General features: G+C 37.5%; 1 protein-coding gene across 1 annotated transcript in view; it reads right to left on the bottom strand.

Annotated features, from left to right (window-relative positions):
• The window catches only part of TM9SF3 (transmembrane 9 superfamily member 3), a 63812-nt gene that overhangs the window by 45469 nt on the left and 1456 nt on the right, over window positions 1–16887 (bottom strand). The window contains exons 2-3 of the mRNA XM_070560460.1: window positions 8887–9082; window positions 518–640 (exon numbers count right to left, since the gene is read on the bottom strand). Of these exons, the coding sequence (XP_070416561.1) occupies window positions 518–640; window positions 8887–9082 (319 nt within the window). The remainder of the gene's footprint in view (window positions 1–517; window positions 641–8886; window positions 9083–16887) is intronic.

The following is a 16887-nucleotide window of genomic DNA, read 5'->3' as shown; positions in this document are numbered from 1 at the left end:
TCAAAGCACTTTTTTTGGGGGGAGGTGGAGGTTAGCTCTGAGCTAACCTCCACCACCAATCCTCCTCTTTTTGCTGAGGAAGATTGGCCCTGAGTGAACACCTGTGCCCATTTTCCTCTATTTTTGTACATATGGGACGCATGCCACAGCATGGCTTGATAGGCAGCGCGCAGGTCCGCACCTGGGATTTGAACTGGCAAACCCCGGACCGCTGAAGCGGAGCACACAAAGTTAACCACTACGCAACAGGGCCAGCCCCTCAAAGCACCTTTTAATCCCTTGAATCTGAAAAGTTACACTACATAAAAGTTATATTTTGAGGGAGTTTCATGTAAGGTTTGGCAATGTCAAAAAACCTTCAAGTAATAGGGGACTATAAAATTGGTATTAAAATTGTTCTGTGAAAAACAGTGAAAACACATTTACTGATTCAGTGTATCATCACCTTAAAAGAGTCATTACATAAATCTTATTATGTGAATATTCCCAAACTTTAAATATAATAAAGAATACTTACCCCATATTGGTAAGTCATCTATGTACATCTGGTACCAGTAGTGATTTTTGATAGCATACACAAATGCATCTCTCTTTTCTTTATCTAAGTCAATTTCGCAGTAAGTGGCTGGCATCACATCATCTGCACAAAATAAAAGTTGCAAATTTGCATGCTGGTTTGCAAAACAGTTATAGAAAAATAACACAAGAAAAAAGCCATTTCCTCAAGTTAAAATTTCTATTCATAATAGTTGAATCTGGAAGAGAAATAATAGGGGCTCAATATACAAGTCTTTCTTTCTTGTCTATGTTTAAGATATTTCACAATAAAAGAATTTTAATTATTTTCAAAGATTATCTTACTAAGTGAAGCAATTGTCTCTTATGTAAAGAAAATTATGCAAGAACATGTACAAAGTAACCTTAAAATGAATAAATTGATTTAAAAAACAAAAATAAAAAAACTTAAAACACATGAGAAAGTTTTCATTTAATATATACAAAAACTCAAGAATATGATCCCAAATAGAGCTAACAATTTCTAGCTATAAGATCTCTGAAGTAAAAATTCATTGTAATATTCTTGGAAATGCAAGTCACTAGAGGCCACAGATTCTATGAGGAATCCCAGTGACTCCTCATAACGAGGAAGATGGAAAGGCACATCTCTATCCAGGAGGTGTCACTGTTTATAAGTTACCCGAAAGTCCCCTAGAGACAAGTCATTTCCACTCCTGACTGCTTTCAAAAGTACTGCTATCATAATCTCTAACTTAGAAACCTTTCGAAAACGTGGTTATGGTCATTAGCTTCTAAACAAAACAAAACAAAATTCAAAAACCCTGCCAAAACTCTAGATGTCCATCAAAAGGATTAAATTATTTTTGTATATTACTTAGGCAATTAGAAAAACAAAAGGAAAGAAATCAATCTTAAGAAATAAAGAAAGCACAGGTTTGTTTTTTTTAAGTTTCTCCTATATTATATTATTGACTATATAGAATTTGAAATGCAGTTTCCCCAAGAAACAAGACTAAATTTCTTAAATGTTGATTAAAACTTCTTAAACACAAATTGCAGCTGAACCATGATTAACAGCTATCTACAACACTATTCCTATGAGAAACAGCAATCTGAGTTATAACTTCAGACACCAGCAACACGTCTTCCCAATCCTCAACAGCTCAGCCCAGACTGGGTACCCCAAAACCACGACACCAAAGATGACAGGAAACACTGAAGTCTCATGAAAGAGGGAGAGGGAAAAACTCTCACTCTCAAAGTGGGAAAAGAAAATTGCTGTGTCGCCAACAACAATGGCTCCCACACAGATTTTCCTTCTACCCAGGCCCTTTTAGGCAGCAAGGAATTTAGGACTTTCATAATGGTAAAAACTGAGGCTGAGCAGAGGAGAAGGAAGTGAGGGTTGGAACATGAGATTGCTACAGAGGGGTCCTACAGCAGGAGCTAGGAGAACTGGTAGCAAGAGGTCCCGAAATGGGATTTTCAAGGATTGTGATAATGCACAAAGGGCAGCAGGCAACCACAGCTACAGAGGAATGAGCGAGAACTAAAGGAAAGTCCAGGCTGGGGCAGCAACAAATGGCTGTAGGGGCTATGGGAGACCCACAGCTGCATTTGCAAAGCCACAGAATTACTTGCTGTTACAATCAGACATTCACGATAATAATCATTAACAAAGCAGTAGTTTTACATATGAAGTTCTGAGATATACAATGCAACATTTACCTGTACAAAGCTTTTAAAGGATTCTTCACAGTCTGAAGTCTAGTTCAACTCTCTCTTTCCCATCTATCATCCTCTCTCCCTACACTCTAGCCAAACTCAACTACCTGCAGTTCTCACATACCTTGCACTCTTGGCCTCTGGACTTTTTTGCTTATGCTATTAACTCCAGCTCAGATGTCCATCCTAAAATCCCTCCCATGCCCCAACCCTCTCCTCCACAGAGTAAGCACTGATTCTCCACCCCTCCCACCTCTTAAACCCCACAGCCTGCCCCTTTCTCTGAAGTCCCATGGCTTTCTCTCCATACCTCCCTATGGCACCTAGGCCTGTACCACTTATAACCTCATACTAGTATCTCAGCTCCTCAAAAAGACGACCAGGTCTTGAGAGCTATGTCTGTAACTGATTATAACCTTTTTATCCCCAGCTATGCCTGTTTCAGTACCCCGCACAGGGCAGGCATTAAACAAACAAAAAATTCTAACAAATTTTAAGAGCATGATTTTCTACATATTTGGCAAAGGAAATCACTAAGTATATTAGAGTATGCACAAACACATGTGTCTGTGTGTGACTGTGGGGGAGAGGGGGATGTGTATAAGGAGAAAAACGCCAATATAAACAAATGAAATTTTTGAGCAGAATCTCTCAGAAGGATTGACAAAGAGGTCTTGAACAGTATCTTTCATTGATATGAAACCTAGAAAAGAAATGTGTTGAAAGAGAAAACCTATCATTATGACAGGCTATAAAAAAGGCCTTGGTTGGTCATATTTTAATGAAATTCCTCTTACAGGCATGTAGGCAAATACAAACATCACAAATAACTGAAAAGTCTGGTTGCTCAACTGAAACAGCACTTCTCTCAGGAGGGAGCCACTCAGAAGATAATGAATGTAAGTAATGTGTTTGAACATGCTAAATCATTATTCAGCAAACTAGATAACTGGAAAACAATGAGAAAAATCCATTACCATAAATCATTGCTTTAAAATTATAATAGGGTATACCTTTCTCAGATGAAATACACCCCTACGAATTCTGAAGAGGAGCCAATCAGGATCTTACTAATGTAAATACTTTATGGGGAAAAAACATAAAACCAAAGTTACAAAGTGGCCAATGTTAATACTGATTTTTCAAACAGAAAGCAAGGGTAGATTCCAGAAACTATGTACCAATAAGTCTGTCATCGATTCCTAACAACACTCCAGACTAAAAACTGAATAGGCAGTGAAATCATCGAGAAAAGAACATGATAGTTATTCATGAGTTCTCTAAGCACACACCGTGCCTTACTTTGCTTACTTTCTCTTCTGATAGCATTACTAAATTGGAAAAGCAGGAATACTATACCTGCTGAATACAACTCAGCAGCACTTGGTAAAGATTCTCACAAAGTCACTACAGACAAATTTATAGAGAAAGGGCCAGAAACTTGAGTTTTAGTCTGGGTTCCACTCTTACTAGCTATGTGAATAAAAGTAAGTCATTTAGGCTCTGTGAACCTTAGGTCCCTCAACTGTAAAACAGATATAATATCTATGCTGTCTCCTTCCCAGAGTTGTTTTAAGGATTAAAAGTGCCAACATATTCACAGTGTTAAGTTCCGCTGGGCCACACATCCCTTTGAGAATCCAATGAAAGCGACAGCTCCCTTTCTCCCCAAAAATACACGTTCACACAAAATTAAGCATACAATTTCAAAGGGCCATGGACCCCTGAAGCCAGAGCTTCTGGTTCCACATGTTATACTCAGAGCCTACCTACATAGTGCTGGCATGCAGGAAGCACTCAAAAACTGCTGAATGAATTTTAAAAAATGGACTGGAAAAACTGGTCAGAGTTAATTAAACAACCATATATATAAAGGGTATTGATTAACTGATCATCCTGGCTGGCAGTATAAACTGTACAATTTTTCTCTAGATGGCCATTTGGCACCATGTGTCAAGACCTGCCTTAAAAACTTTTATACTCTTTGATTCAGTAATTTCACTTTGAATTTTTATTACAATAAATTCTTAAAAGATACATTAAAATACTTATTGCTAGAAGAGCCAAATGCATGGTTATTTCTACTAGCAAAAAAAAAAAAAAGGCAAGAAAAGTAAGGAAGGAAGGGAGGGAAGAAGAAAGGAAAATAAGCACAGAATCTTTTAATTGGGAAATGGGGGAAAATTACAATACCTAAGTTATAGAATTATATAAACATTTTTTAAAGAATAATTAACAATAAGAGGAAAAGCTTATGAGCTGGTAAGAAAAAGACAAGTAAAAACTAGTTAAACATAACTCACTAAATGAGTTAGTAAGTGCTTAGAACAGTATCTAGCACATAATAAACGCTATATGAGTATTCGTCAAGTAAATTTTTAAAACATCATATATACAACATCAACCCAATTTTTTACAATTTTAAATAATGTGGATGAATATAAAGAAAGACAGAAGGAAGGAAGAAAATGTTAATGTAATTATATCCAGGTGATTTTAATTTTCTTCTTTACACTTCCCTGTAGTTTCTAAATTTTGTACAGTGATCCCAATCGTTGTTAAAATCAAAAAAATATACACACCCACATCCTTTCGAAAATAAAAAGACAGATGTCAATCTGGAGGAGAACAATTTTATCAATAGTTTGAATAAGAATGTATAAAAAAGCCCCTGCTTAGCAAACTTGCAGTTAGCATAAGGTTTAATAACTTGTTAACACCAAGAATTCAAAATACCTAGATTCAAGATTCAATACAAGATTCAAATTATTTGGTCTGGCTAAAATACTTCGGTTGAAACCAACGGAACAAAATATTGCATCGAGTTCCCAGACTTCCAATTAAACAAGGTAGATTTAACAAGTATGTCTCTCTTCTCTGCTGACACTCTTTAAAATCTCAAGAAATAAAAATGATGTAGGTGTACAAGGACAAAAAAAAGCGAGAAAAGATTTCAACAAATTTTTGGAAAATGGAAAACAAATGGAAGATCGCTGATGACTAATAAAGCAGAGGAAACCTTAACAGAAGGGAAGGGATTGTTGTCACAAAACACAAGAGACACTCAGGACTTGGAGGGACCACAGACGTCCAAAGGTAGGGGAGAGACATAGGGCTGACCATGTAGGGGAAATGTATAAAAGTGTTTCAGGAGGGGCTGGATGCCCTGGTCCCCTCCTCCACCCATCACACAGCTTCCTCAACTTCCCCCCTGCAGCAGACCAGAGGCACTGTCCCCTAGAACACTTCAGCAGGGAGGCTCCCAAATCAGGGAGAGTAGAACCAAGGGACTGAAAACAGGGTGGCGGCCTTACCTTAAGTGAAAATCTTCAGGCTGCATGAAAGGACCTGCCACCCATCCCCAGCCCTTTTCTCACCCTTGGGCACTCAGGCCTTTACCACTCGGGCAGGTAAGCAAAAGAAATCCTTATAAAATAACTTCATCCCTCTGTTAGTCGGGCTATTCAAGGAAGAGGATATGCAAGGGAAGATCAGTAAAACAAATGGGGGGAAGGAATCCTCTAGAAGTCACTGATTTTTCAACAATTAATATCCTTCATTATCCTGCACGAATTCTCACATGAGGGGGAGAGTGGGCAGTCACTTCCTCTGGCTAGGAATTACTAATGATCACCTAATGATCATAAGGAACCAATTATCATAAAAAACAAGTAGGCACAAACTGTCCAGGTGCTACACAATTTATTAAGAGCTTACTATGTCTTAATAGCTGAGGCAAGAGTGAACAAGAATGCTCCTGTCCCTGCCCTGGTGGAAGAAACTAAACTACTGAGCAGGCTAGTGCAGCAGCTCGAGGAAAACCAAATCCTATATCTGATAAACTAATTTAACATTTCATAATTGCTAATATAAGATCAAGGAACTACAAGACCCATACTATGTGCTGTTAGTATTCATAACCATGACCATTTCTTGAATGTGAAAATATGTATCAAGAATCTTGACAAATGCTCTACATGTATTATCTCATTCAAATGTGACAACAATTCTATCAAGTGGATATTATTTCCCTCATTCCACAGATGAGGAAAACGAGATCAAAGAGGTTGGATAACTTGCCCATGACGACACAGTGAGGCAGAGGCAGAGCTGGGATGCATCAGTCTCTCTGACTGTAAAGCACATGTTCTTTCCACTCCACAACGGCAGGGTTCTAGGAGGTACCCTCTAAAACTATAGGATAGTGAATTCAGGCCTGGCTCAAAGATACACAATCTAAGTCTGCTGTCCTCTGTCTAACTTTCTCTAAATGGTCTCAATTTAGCATTTTGTCTAGAAGAAGTATATAAGACTATTAGGAAGAAAAAAACCAGAATTGTGCATAAAATTTCAAGTGAGAGACATTCTACACTAGACTTAAGACTATCACTAGTTCCCTAAAATAATGTTTTTAGCTACCTTCATTTTATGAAGCAATACCAATCTATTTAGCCTGACATAATCTACCAGGCTATAAAAAAATGTGCACGCGCATGTGTGCACACGTATGTATAAGTATATATACAGTTTTTTCTAGTTTCAAATTACTTCCAAAATTTTATTTTCTTATCTGAATATGCCTTCAGAAGAATCTTTAAAAACCAAATACTTAAGGGATGAAAGATTAACAACATAAATATTTCTACAGATCACATAGGGATAGAAGGTTGAGTTTCCATGACATTATTAGTAATGCTGTGCTATACCTTGGGTAAATCATTACATCTCTGGGCCTCTCTAAGAGAATGCACATGACACCATCTCTAAGGTGTATCCTACCTTTAAAATTCTATGATACTATAAATAACAACCAGGAAACCTCAGAAAACACTTTTCAAAGCATGATCAACTTTATCTCTGAACAGGGTAAACAAGGGGGTATAGTAGAAAGAGGAATCTAAGCAGCATTTACTATTTCATCTGGACCACTTCACCCAGCAGCTCCTCTGGCAGCTCCATGCTGGAGGGACAGAGCTGACAAAGTTCCAAGGAACCACCAACTCTTGGGGAATAACACTTGGCCAGTTCTTGTTCTTTTAATCTAAAGGTGTTTAGTCTGAAAGGAAATAAATCCCACTTTTACAGCCCATGGAAACTGTCCCCCTCTATCTAAATAATCTTTCCATCTCAGCCTCAAGGAAGAAAGGTTAAGACAGCTGAATGAGTGTTCTTCTTTAGCAAATAAGGGAGGGGATTTCAAAATCTGCCCATGGCAGCAGAGTCGAACTCAGAGTTTTTGCCTATTGTCTCTCGTTCCTCTTCAACAAACAAGAAATGTGTAGCAAATACGGAAAAGGAGAAAGCGTGTGAATAACATAGTGGTGAGATTCTCAAAGATCACATAGTCTAGTCTAAGTTTTCTCTTTATTTGTGATTAAATATTTAAATTACCTGATTAAATTAAAACAAGCCTCAGGGCATGTTTACAATAATTCATGAAGTTATAGGCCAGGTCATGTGGTTTAAATTCACAACTTAATTTCATAATTAAGCCCCAGGGAATATTGTGGGGAAAAAAAGAAAATGCAAATACATACACCTATTTTCAACAGCAATAACAAAAAATATTCTAAAAACAAGAATAAAATTTAACAAATCAAAATTAAACTTTATCTTTAAAATATCTCATTTCACACCCTCCTCCCAAAAGTGCTAAAAATACCAGAGGTCAGGTACTGTTCATTTTACACCTGTAGACAATAAAGTCAAAATTGGATAAACAACTTTACTAAAATCAATACAGTAAAAGAAATAGGATTAAAACTCAAAGCTCCTGATTACAAGATCCATGCTGTATTCAAAAATCAAGATACCTAATCAGAGATCCTGCAAAAATTCAATTACTCAGGCTTCTGCTCACCAGGTTAAAAATGTCTATGCAGGAAATACACTCTCTGACAAACTTCACATAGGAAAATAAAAAGTATAAACTCACTTACAGGACCTGATAAAATAGATACCTACATAACAAATAGTTAAGGAGGATATTTTCCAATTTTAACAAGTCTTTGACTTAAAATTTTAAACCACACTATCCTATGGGTATGGAGACAGTAAATCAACACAACACTGATAAATACATTCTGAGCCAATGGTACAAGTTTGAATTTGAGGCTTTACACAAAAATTTTAAGTATCCATTTACCCCATTTCATCCCTACACCTCCAGAAATTACTTCATTATGAATCTATGAGGGCCTTCCCCAACCACCTAGGTCCAATCTCTAGAGGATTTACTAGAAAACACTCTTCAGAAATAAGTATGTGAGGGAAATATAAGTTTATGAACAATTATGTATTTTATTATTTTACAAATATTCAAAATAAATCTTTGTTAGCTAATATACTTTTCTAAATGCAATACACTTAACATATAAATTAAAACATTTTTCAGTATCTAGAGCAGTGCTTCTCAACCAAGGGTGATTAGCAATGCCTGAAGACGTTTTTTGGTTGTCACACTGGAGACTGCTTCTGGCATCTAGTGGGTAGAGGCCAGGGACTCTGCTAAACATCCTACCATGTACAGCACAGCCCGCCCACAGAAGAGAATTATCCGACCCCAACGTTAACAGTGCCAAAGTTGCGAAATCCTGGTCTACAATCTAACTTGTGTTATAAGGACTCTTAAGGTTTACTTACCTTTGAATTTAATATCCAGACCACTAAATTCCAATTCAACTCCTTGAAGTGCTTCTCCCAGAGTTTCATGGTAATGACTGATACTTTTTTTTGACCCCACACAGAATGGAAGTGAAAAGTATTTATATGTCTCTTGGCGATTATGGTAGGGCCCAACAGTATTCATCCATAAGACAACTTCCTCTTTATCTTGATACTGGAACAGAAAAAGCAAGTAAGAATATGTTTTTTTAAAAAATATAATTCAGGGGCCAGCCTGCGGACGTACTGGTTAAGTTCACATACTCTGCTTCAGTGGCCGAGGGTTCGCAGGTTTGGATCCTGGGCGTGGACCTACACACTGCTCATCAAGCCATGCTGTGGTGGCATCCCACATAGAAGAACTATAAAGACTTGCAACTAAGATATACAACTATGTACTGGGGCTTTGGGGACAACAAAAAAAGAGGAAGACTGGCAACAGATGTTAGCCCAGAGCCAATCTTCCTCACCAAAAAAAAAAAAAATCTAATTCAAATTAAGGGAATATTTATTATTTGTTCTAAATAAAAGAGTACTGTCTCTGTTTGGGAAGCTATAAAATAAAATATTGGAAGCTTATTTTAATCTGAGATCAATGTCCACATCTTGAAAATCAGAAACTCAGTAAATTTAAAATTATATCCTCTGATTGTGGTCTCAGGCAAATCCAACTTTTCTAAACTTTGTTTACAGAAGGTATTGTTTAAACAAAGTACAATAGCTCATAAGAGTATAGTTATAATTAGTATTTATACTATCAAATACTGGTAAACCTAGAACCAACATGACTCACCATGCTAACATGGACAAGGAAGGAGGAAACAAAAGCAATAGGTTACCTAGAACATCATCAGAAACTCCAAAAGTCTAATATTGCCAGCAAACACAAATAAAATTTCATCTCCTTTCTAATCTTTTCCACAGCCATTGGCCAAAGCACTACAGAGGAGAGACATGACTAAAGAAGAGGAAGAGAAAGCCATAATAGGAAAGCTCCAGTCCATTCAAATCATTCTATCTTCCCTTTATCAGCCTGAAAGACAGGTACTGTATGCATATTTCTTTGAATAAATAACTATGGCTCTACCCAGTGAAGACAACATGTAGCTAAATCTGGAGTGGCATCCAATGATTTTAGGTAGGTGACTTCACCTTCATCTCAAGTTTAAAATTACAAAGATTCTATGAAAAGCAATTATCCGAGTAATTTTAAAACCAGTAACCCTAATTATAGCAATATAAATTAAAGACAACATAGGATGCAGTTTAAGTCAACTAACAGTGCAGAAGTTAAATCATTGAACAATTATTTACTGAGTGCCCACCATGGGCTAGTAATCATGTTTGTAACTGGTGATACAGCTTTGAACAAGACACGTTCCCCACCCCACTGGAGCTTAGAGCCCAACGGGAAAGACACTGAACGAGCAATTATAACAAAGTAGGGTCCTATGGAGCACACAACTAGCACAACTCCCAAATCCTTACCTTCAGTCTTCCACCTAAAACAAACCTGTTCAGTCGAAATCCAACATCTCCAAAACCAAACTCATCCCACCCAAATCCAACTCCCCGAACTCTGCTTTCCTAAGGGTACCACCAACCTCTCAGACACAGAGACTCAAACCCCAAGTCTCTCTGCACTCAGAAAAACACCGACTTATCTACCCTTATCCAAATCATCTGCCTCTTCCTTCTGATTCACACCACCACCACCCTAGATCTAATCACTTCATCCCCAAATATGATAAATGTTTCTTTGTTCATAAGACATCATCCAGGTCATTAAGGAAATAACAAACTATCTCACTTTTTCAATACATGAGACTTGTACCAAGCATAGTACTAGGTGTTAAGGACATACAGATAAATAAAATTTCCTTTAAGAAGTTCACAATCCATAGAGAAGACAGACAAGTAAATGATTAATGATGAAGAAACAGGTGATATAATTAAGGTAATCAAGGGCTATTGCAGCAACAATAAAGGGATGATTACTTCTGCTCTGGCAGAGAAGGATCAGGATGAATAACAACATAGAAAATCATAAGCTGTTTCAAGTGAATTCAGAAAAACAACTGTAGATAATTTTCACGTATGAAGGAATGAATTGAAGGTCTGAAAACGTCCATACAACCCCATTCACAGCTACTCTCCTTATTCTGAGAGGCTGACAAATATACGTATGCCACCACTCTTCCATCCATTGCTCATGGTCATACAGCACTAATCAGTCAAGGCACTCCTTTCTGCTAAACATAGATATAGACACAAATCTGGATATAGCGTAAGAATTCTCAAAACAATGCCCTAAGCCAATCACTATCCACTGACCAGAGCTGGTATTAGAGTCAAAACCTGTTTACTAAACAAAAAGCTCTCTGCATAGTATAATGTACACAAAAAGTACTTAATAAATATGATGAAAAAACACTGAAGAAATGCTGACATGTAAAGTTCATTAGCAATGTAGTACAAGAAGTTTGAAGTACATGCACTGACTGCAACAGTCTCCTTTGAGAGAAATAAGAAAGAGCAGGTAACAAAACGCATCCATTTAAAATTAGACACTGAACGAGAGGACCTATTAAGAAGGACCCTGCCATTAATCCTGCTGAGAAAGTCTGCAGAAACGTTTAAATGTAACTCGTGAAAACAAGCACAAAAAACACTTTCTCTATATATCCTAATACTCAAAATTCCTTTTAAAATAGATAAAAATTTGAACATAAATACCTGTTAGAATAGGACATTCATCTATTTTATACAAACTGAAACACAGGACTAAAATAATTCAAGGGTCACATTCTTAAGTCACTCATTTTAAACGTTCATGATAGGGTAATAGAGTTAATAGGGTAGTAGAGTTGTGATGACATGATGCAAAGTGTACTACAACCAAATGGCTATCATTCTGTAGTCTACAATTCGTTCTGGAAAGAGGCCTGAAATAGCAATTAGAAATATATATGTAATATATACACACATTCATATATATAAACATACATACATACATACATACACACACAGAAACATACAGAGAAAGGTGAAGGTGAATATTAAGGTAAAAATGTTTCCCATTGGGCCGGCCCGCTGGCGCAGCGGTTAAGTTCGCACATTCTGTTTCTCGGCGGCCTGGGGTTCGCCGGCTCAGATCCCGGGTGCAGACATGGCACCACTTGGCAAAAGCCATGCTGTGGCAGGCATCCCACATATAAAGTAGAGGAAGATGGGCATGGATGTTAGCTCAGGGCCAGTCTTCCTCACAAAAAGAGGAGGATTGGAGGCAGTTAGCTCAGGGCTAATCTTCCTCAAAAAAAAAAAAGTTTCTTTCACACTGCTCCTCATGCAGACCACGGTCAGATACAATGAAGTTACAATGTTTACTTTTTATTGCAGTTCTTGATTATCCCTGAGAATAAGCACTCCCAAGACAAGGTCAAGAAAAAAGTTCTTTTTCAAGAGAGAAAACGTGTCTTAAAATATCTTGAAATTAGAAAATACCAGAAGAAAGGCTTCACACAACTTTTTTCAGGAGAAAAACCCTTTTCTTTCCCTAAAGCTGCTGGGACAGTCCCTGAGCTCCCTGACTCCGTGGGAAGAGAGCGACAGGTAAGGCTCTTCCCTCCGCCCGTGGCTGAAAGACTAGTCAATTCACTTTTCAAACATTCCAGAAGTCCTAGCAAGCTCTTTTTAAATACGTTCCTTGGGAAAACTCTGAGTTGGCCAATGACTGAGAAAGATGGAGTTTTATAACTTACCTGCAGAGTGTAACCAGAAGAGGGGAGGGAAAAAAGTCAAGGGAGCACAGCAGCGGATCAGGGGATCCCTGAGCAGGGCGGAAACTGCTTCCAGGAGGCCTCCCTGAGAAGGAGCCACAGGAGAGGAGGCCAATCCAGATCCCGTGTTCCTCACCGCACCAGTCTACTCATTTTCCCGTTCTCAGGAGAGTTTCACGTTACACTCAAATTCTGAGCTGTCCACTCCAGCCAAAATGGTTTATTGTCTTCCCGTCCTCTCCTGCACCTTGTTTCTTATGTCATTCCCCCAATCTATAACGCCCTCCTTCTACATGCGCAGCCAACTTCTACTTATCCTTCAGAACTGCTCAAATCCTCCCTTCTCAAAGGCCCAGGTAAAACCTTAACTGACCCATCCCTGAGACCCACGAGCTTACCATCATTTGTAACAGCACCACTAGCTAACACTTAACAAGCACATACCCTGTGCTAGACATACTTCTAAGGTCTTCACCCAAACATTTACTCCTCTCAAAACTTCGTAAGACAGGCCCTATTATGTTGCCCATTTTACAGACTAAAACAAACTAAAAGGACAGAGATGTTACATAATTTGCCCAAGATCATATAATTAGTATCATTTACAAGTTTAGGACTACACTTTTGCTAATCCCTAGTCAGCTTCATTAACTAAAGAGCAAAACCTCAACGAAGGAAATATGAAAAAAGTACAGCTGTACAAAGCAATTCAAGACAGCACTGAATACCAAACGACTTTTCCATTTCAGCCCTTAACCTGCCCTAAAGAAAAAACCTTCCTAAGAAGCTCCTGGTGTTCTAATCTCACAAGGAATGACCTTTATCCTCAAGAAGTCACCACTGTGGGACTTCTCTTATTTGAAGGCTGTTTATGTGCTGGGGCAGGGGAGACACAGAAGTTTCCCTCCTTGATAGAGATCATGAATTAATTTTTCTCAGGAGGAAGACTTTAGGAGATGTTACTGATGTACTCATTTATAAAATCAAAATAAAGAAATCAGAATTTATATAGACAGGCAAAGGACTGAGGGCTCAGAATAAGCACCCAAATGCCACCGTTTTTATAGGAAGAGGGGAAAAGATGTGAGTTTGCTTTAAAATACATATCTGAGAAAGCAAAATCAAGTTCTGAAAATGTTTCAGAAATCATAATTCCAATGTCTTTTAGTTATTAATTTAAAAAACATACATCAGAATTGCAACACAAATAAATTAGAAGTGTATTTTTGCATAGTCTCTTGAGATAACTGCTCTCTCTCTCAAAATAGCTGTGTACCTAAATAAACTGTTAGTCTAACACAGAGCACAGCTGAAAATAGGACAATGACTTAAGGCATTTCCTAAAACTAGCTCTATGTTAGAATACTCACAAATGCACTTCTAGTCAAGTTTATTCTTTTGATAAATCATCAAATAAGTTTTAAGAGTTCCTACACTCCCATCAGACAAAGACAAATGCTGCCATTTGCCAAAGTAAAGCAAACAAAACATTTCTGAAATCACTCAGTGGTGAAGTAAGTGTTGATGGCAGAGGCTGGGAGTAGGCTATCCTAGGCACGAATCAGGCCCTTCCAAATTACCTTCCAGAGGTACCATGGGCCACAAGGAAATGGGATTTTAGCCTGGGTAGGTCCCCCAAATTACAACAGGCATCCCCAAGACTGTGCATCTTAAATGAACAATGGGTGGGTTTGTTCACTGTGCTTTACGCAATATGGTTTCATGTTTCCAACACTGCATATTCTTGTCCCTAGGATCTCCCTAATTACTCAAGTCACTCAGCAAGCACTGATTAAGCACCACTTGTTGTATGCAACCGACCAAAACAAAAATCCTGATTCTGTGATCTTGAGGAAACGGAACCCATAAAAACTCAAGGCTACAGAGACAATCATAAAATGCTTTAAGATTCATGTGCCCTTGATTATTGTTTCTTTGGTGCTGACATCTTTACATAGTATTACTATGGAAATCAAATGTACATGACAGGTAGAAAAAGCAAAGACTAGAGATCAAGAAGCTCAGATTCCTTCTGTGGTCTTGGGCCAGTCACTGGGCCTCTTCGGGCCATCAGGAAAACGTGTGTGTTGGATTCAATGGTCGCAAGTCTTTCCAGTTCTAAAATTCTATGATTCTCAATTTGAAATCTTAACGGAGTCCTCTGGAATCATGGTGACGTGGTAATCTAACTCCAGATGCTTCCAAGTGCTTCGAGTTTCGGAAATAAGCATACACCACACCCTATACATCTTTCCCTCACTCTGAAGAGTCCTTTTTATGGCCCTTCAATCACTTTTTAAATGCTTGTCTTTCATGAAAGTGTTCTTTAATTTTTATTTCAAACAATACGTCCTATAATCCATATATGACTCAACTTTAAAAACTGAAAGGAACACATCTTTATATATTCTAGATGTCTATATGCTCTAGAAGTCAACAGCACATTTCCTTCTCATTAATTTTCTGAGATTATTAAGAGCTTTGGATAAATAAGCATGAAAAAATACCCTACGAGTCGAATGGTCAGCTGAATCCTAACTCGGTAGGTAAAGTAAGAGAAATAACGGGCTTTGTGGAACTGCATAAAGTAGTTGTTCCTTCTTAGGACCAGCTACATAATGCAGGGCCCAAAAGAAAATAAAAATGCAGGACTCCTTGCTCAAAATTTATTAAGAATTTCAAGATGGCGACAGTAGAGCATTAAACCAAGCACAGCCTTTATGCACTTGCACATACTATGTGACTGCACAGGCCACATGCCCAGTATGTTGGCTTAGCCTTCTTTAATGAGAACCCAAACATTTCCTCCATAACCACCCATTACGAAGCTGGACTCATCCAAACATTTCTTTAACACTTAAAAATACTATCAATATAGAGAACGTCTCAATTTAATTTATTTTTGTCTTATTTTTAGGATAAAGGGCTATAGAGCATATCCTATGAAAGTGGAGAAGACTACTAATTCAGGTGCCTGAGTTCAAATGCTACCTCTACCCTTGCTGGCTGTGTGGCCTAACAATCTCTCTGGTGTCAGTTTACTTATCTATAAAAAGGGCATACTATCATCCACCTCACAAGGTTATTAATATATGTTTAAAATATGAGTTAATATCTGTAAAGTACTTAGAACAGTGCCTAGCACACATTGCTAAAAAGCCCTATTATTATTTCTATCTGGAAACTGTCTTCATAGAAAGTCACTGTTCCTTAGTTGGTAATTTAATTCCACAAGTGTTTATTAAACACCTACTCAGCAACCTTCCCTTGGCAATTTTTCTCCTCCTTCAGTATCATTCTCTCTTCACTGGCTACTTCTGCCTTCTTGGTGGAAAAAAATTTCACTTGGCCATAGCCTTTTCAGTACTGTCATCTGACTAAGGTGAATGCCTAGTTTTCAAGAAATACTCTCAAGAAACGTGGAAAAGTAAATTATTTTGGCTAAGAGCCAAAAAAAAAAAAAGAATGACATTTAAATTTTACACTTGTATCTTAATGCTATTCTTCCTATAACTTTTCTGCTTTTTTTTAATAATAGTTATTAATAATAGGTAACCAAGTGAGAGAAGTTCAGTGTAGACATGGATGAAATGAAATGGATTCTAAATGTCTTTGTCCAGCAATTCTCTCAGACATACCACATTCTCTCAAAAACCTTTCATCAAATATTTTATATTAAATTAGTGGCATAAAAAACTGAAATTTTCCTGGCAACAAAATTTCAGTGAAATTGCTATTTACATTTTAAATGTGCTAGTTAACCTAAGGCCTTTTTTATACACCTCCAATTTATGAAATTTTAATTAATAGTTTTCCCTATTTATAGAAGTTTACATAAAACAAGATAAAAAAGTACTACTCTTAAGCTTGTATATCCATAGGTGGAACTATAATTAGAGTTCCGAATTTTATACAACTTTCCTTAAATGTTCAAAAAAGTGGAAAAATACTAGTAACAACAGCATTGACCAAAAGGATGCCCACTGGAAATGAACAGTTCTTACACTTTCCAACGAGTTACCTGACAGAAGAAACAACAGGAAAGAGTTTCTAATTTAACTGTTTAACCTGTGAACAAAATTATCTTAGGTGAAAAGTCACAAATATAGCACAAAAACATCACCGATTCGGGATTCGTCTCAAAAACATACAGTCAAGAAATTTCTGGCTGTGATTGAAGGTAAAATAGCCGAAAGTTTAT

Source organism: Equus przewalskii, chromosome 1 (genome assembly GCF_037783145.1).
Source record: "Equus przewalskii isolate Varuska chromosome 1, EquPr2, whole genome shotgun sequence".
NCBI classification, from domain to species: domain Eukaryota; kingdom Metazoa; phylum Chordata; class Mammalia; order Perissodactyla; family Equidae; genus Equus; species Equus przewalskii.
Note: the sequence above shows the minus strand (reverse complement) of the source record. Positions and strands in the feature narration are given on the sequence as shown.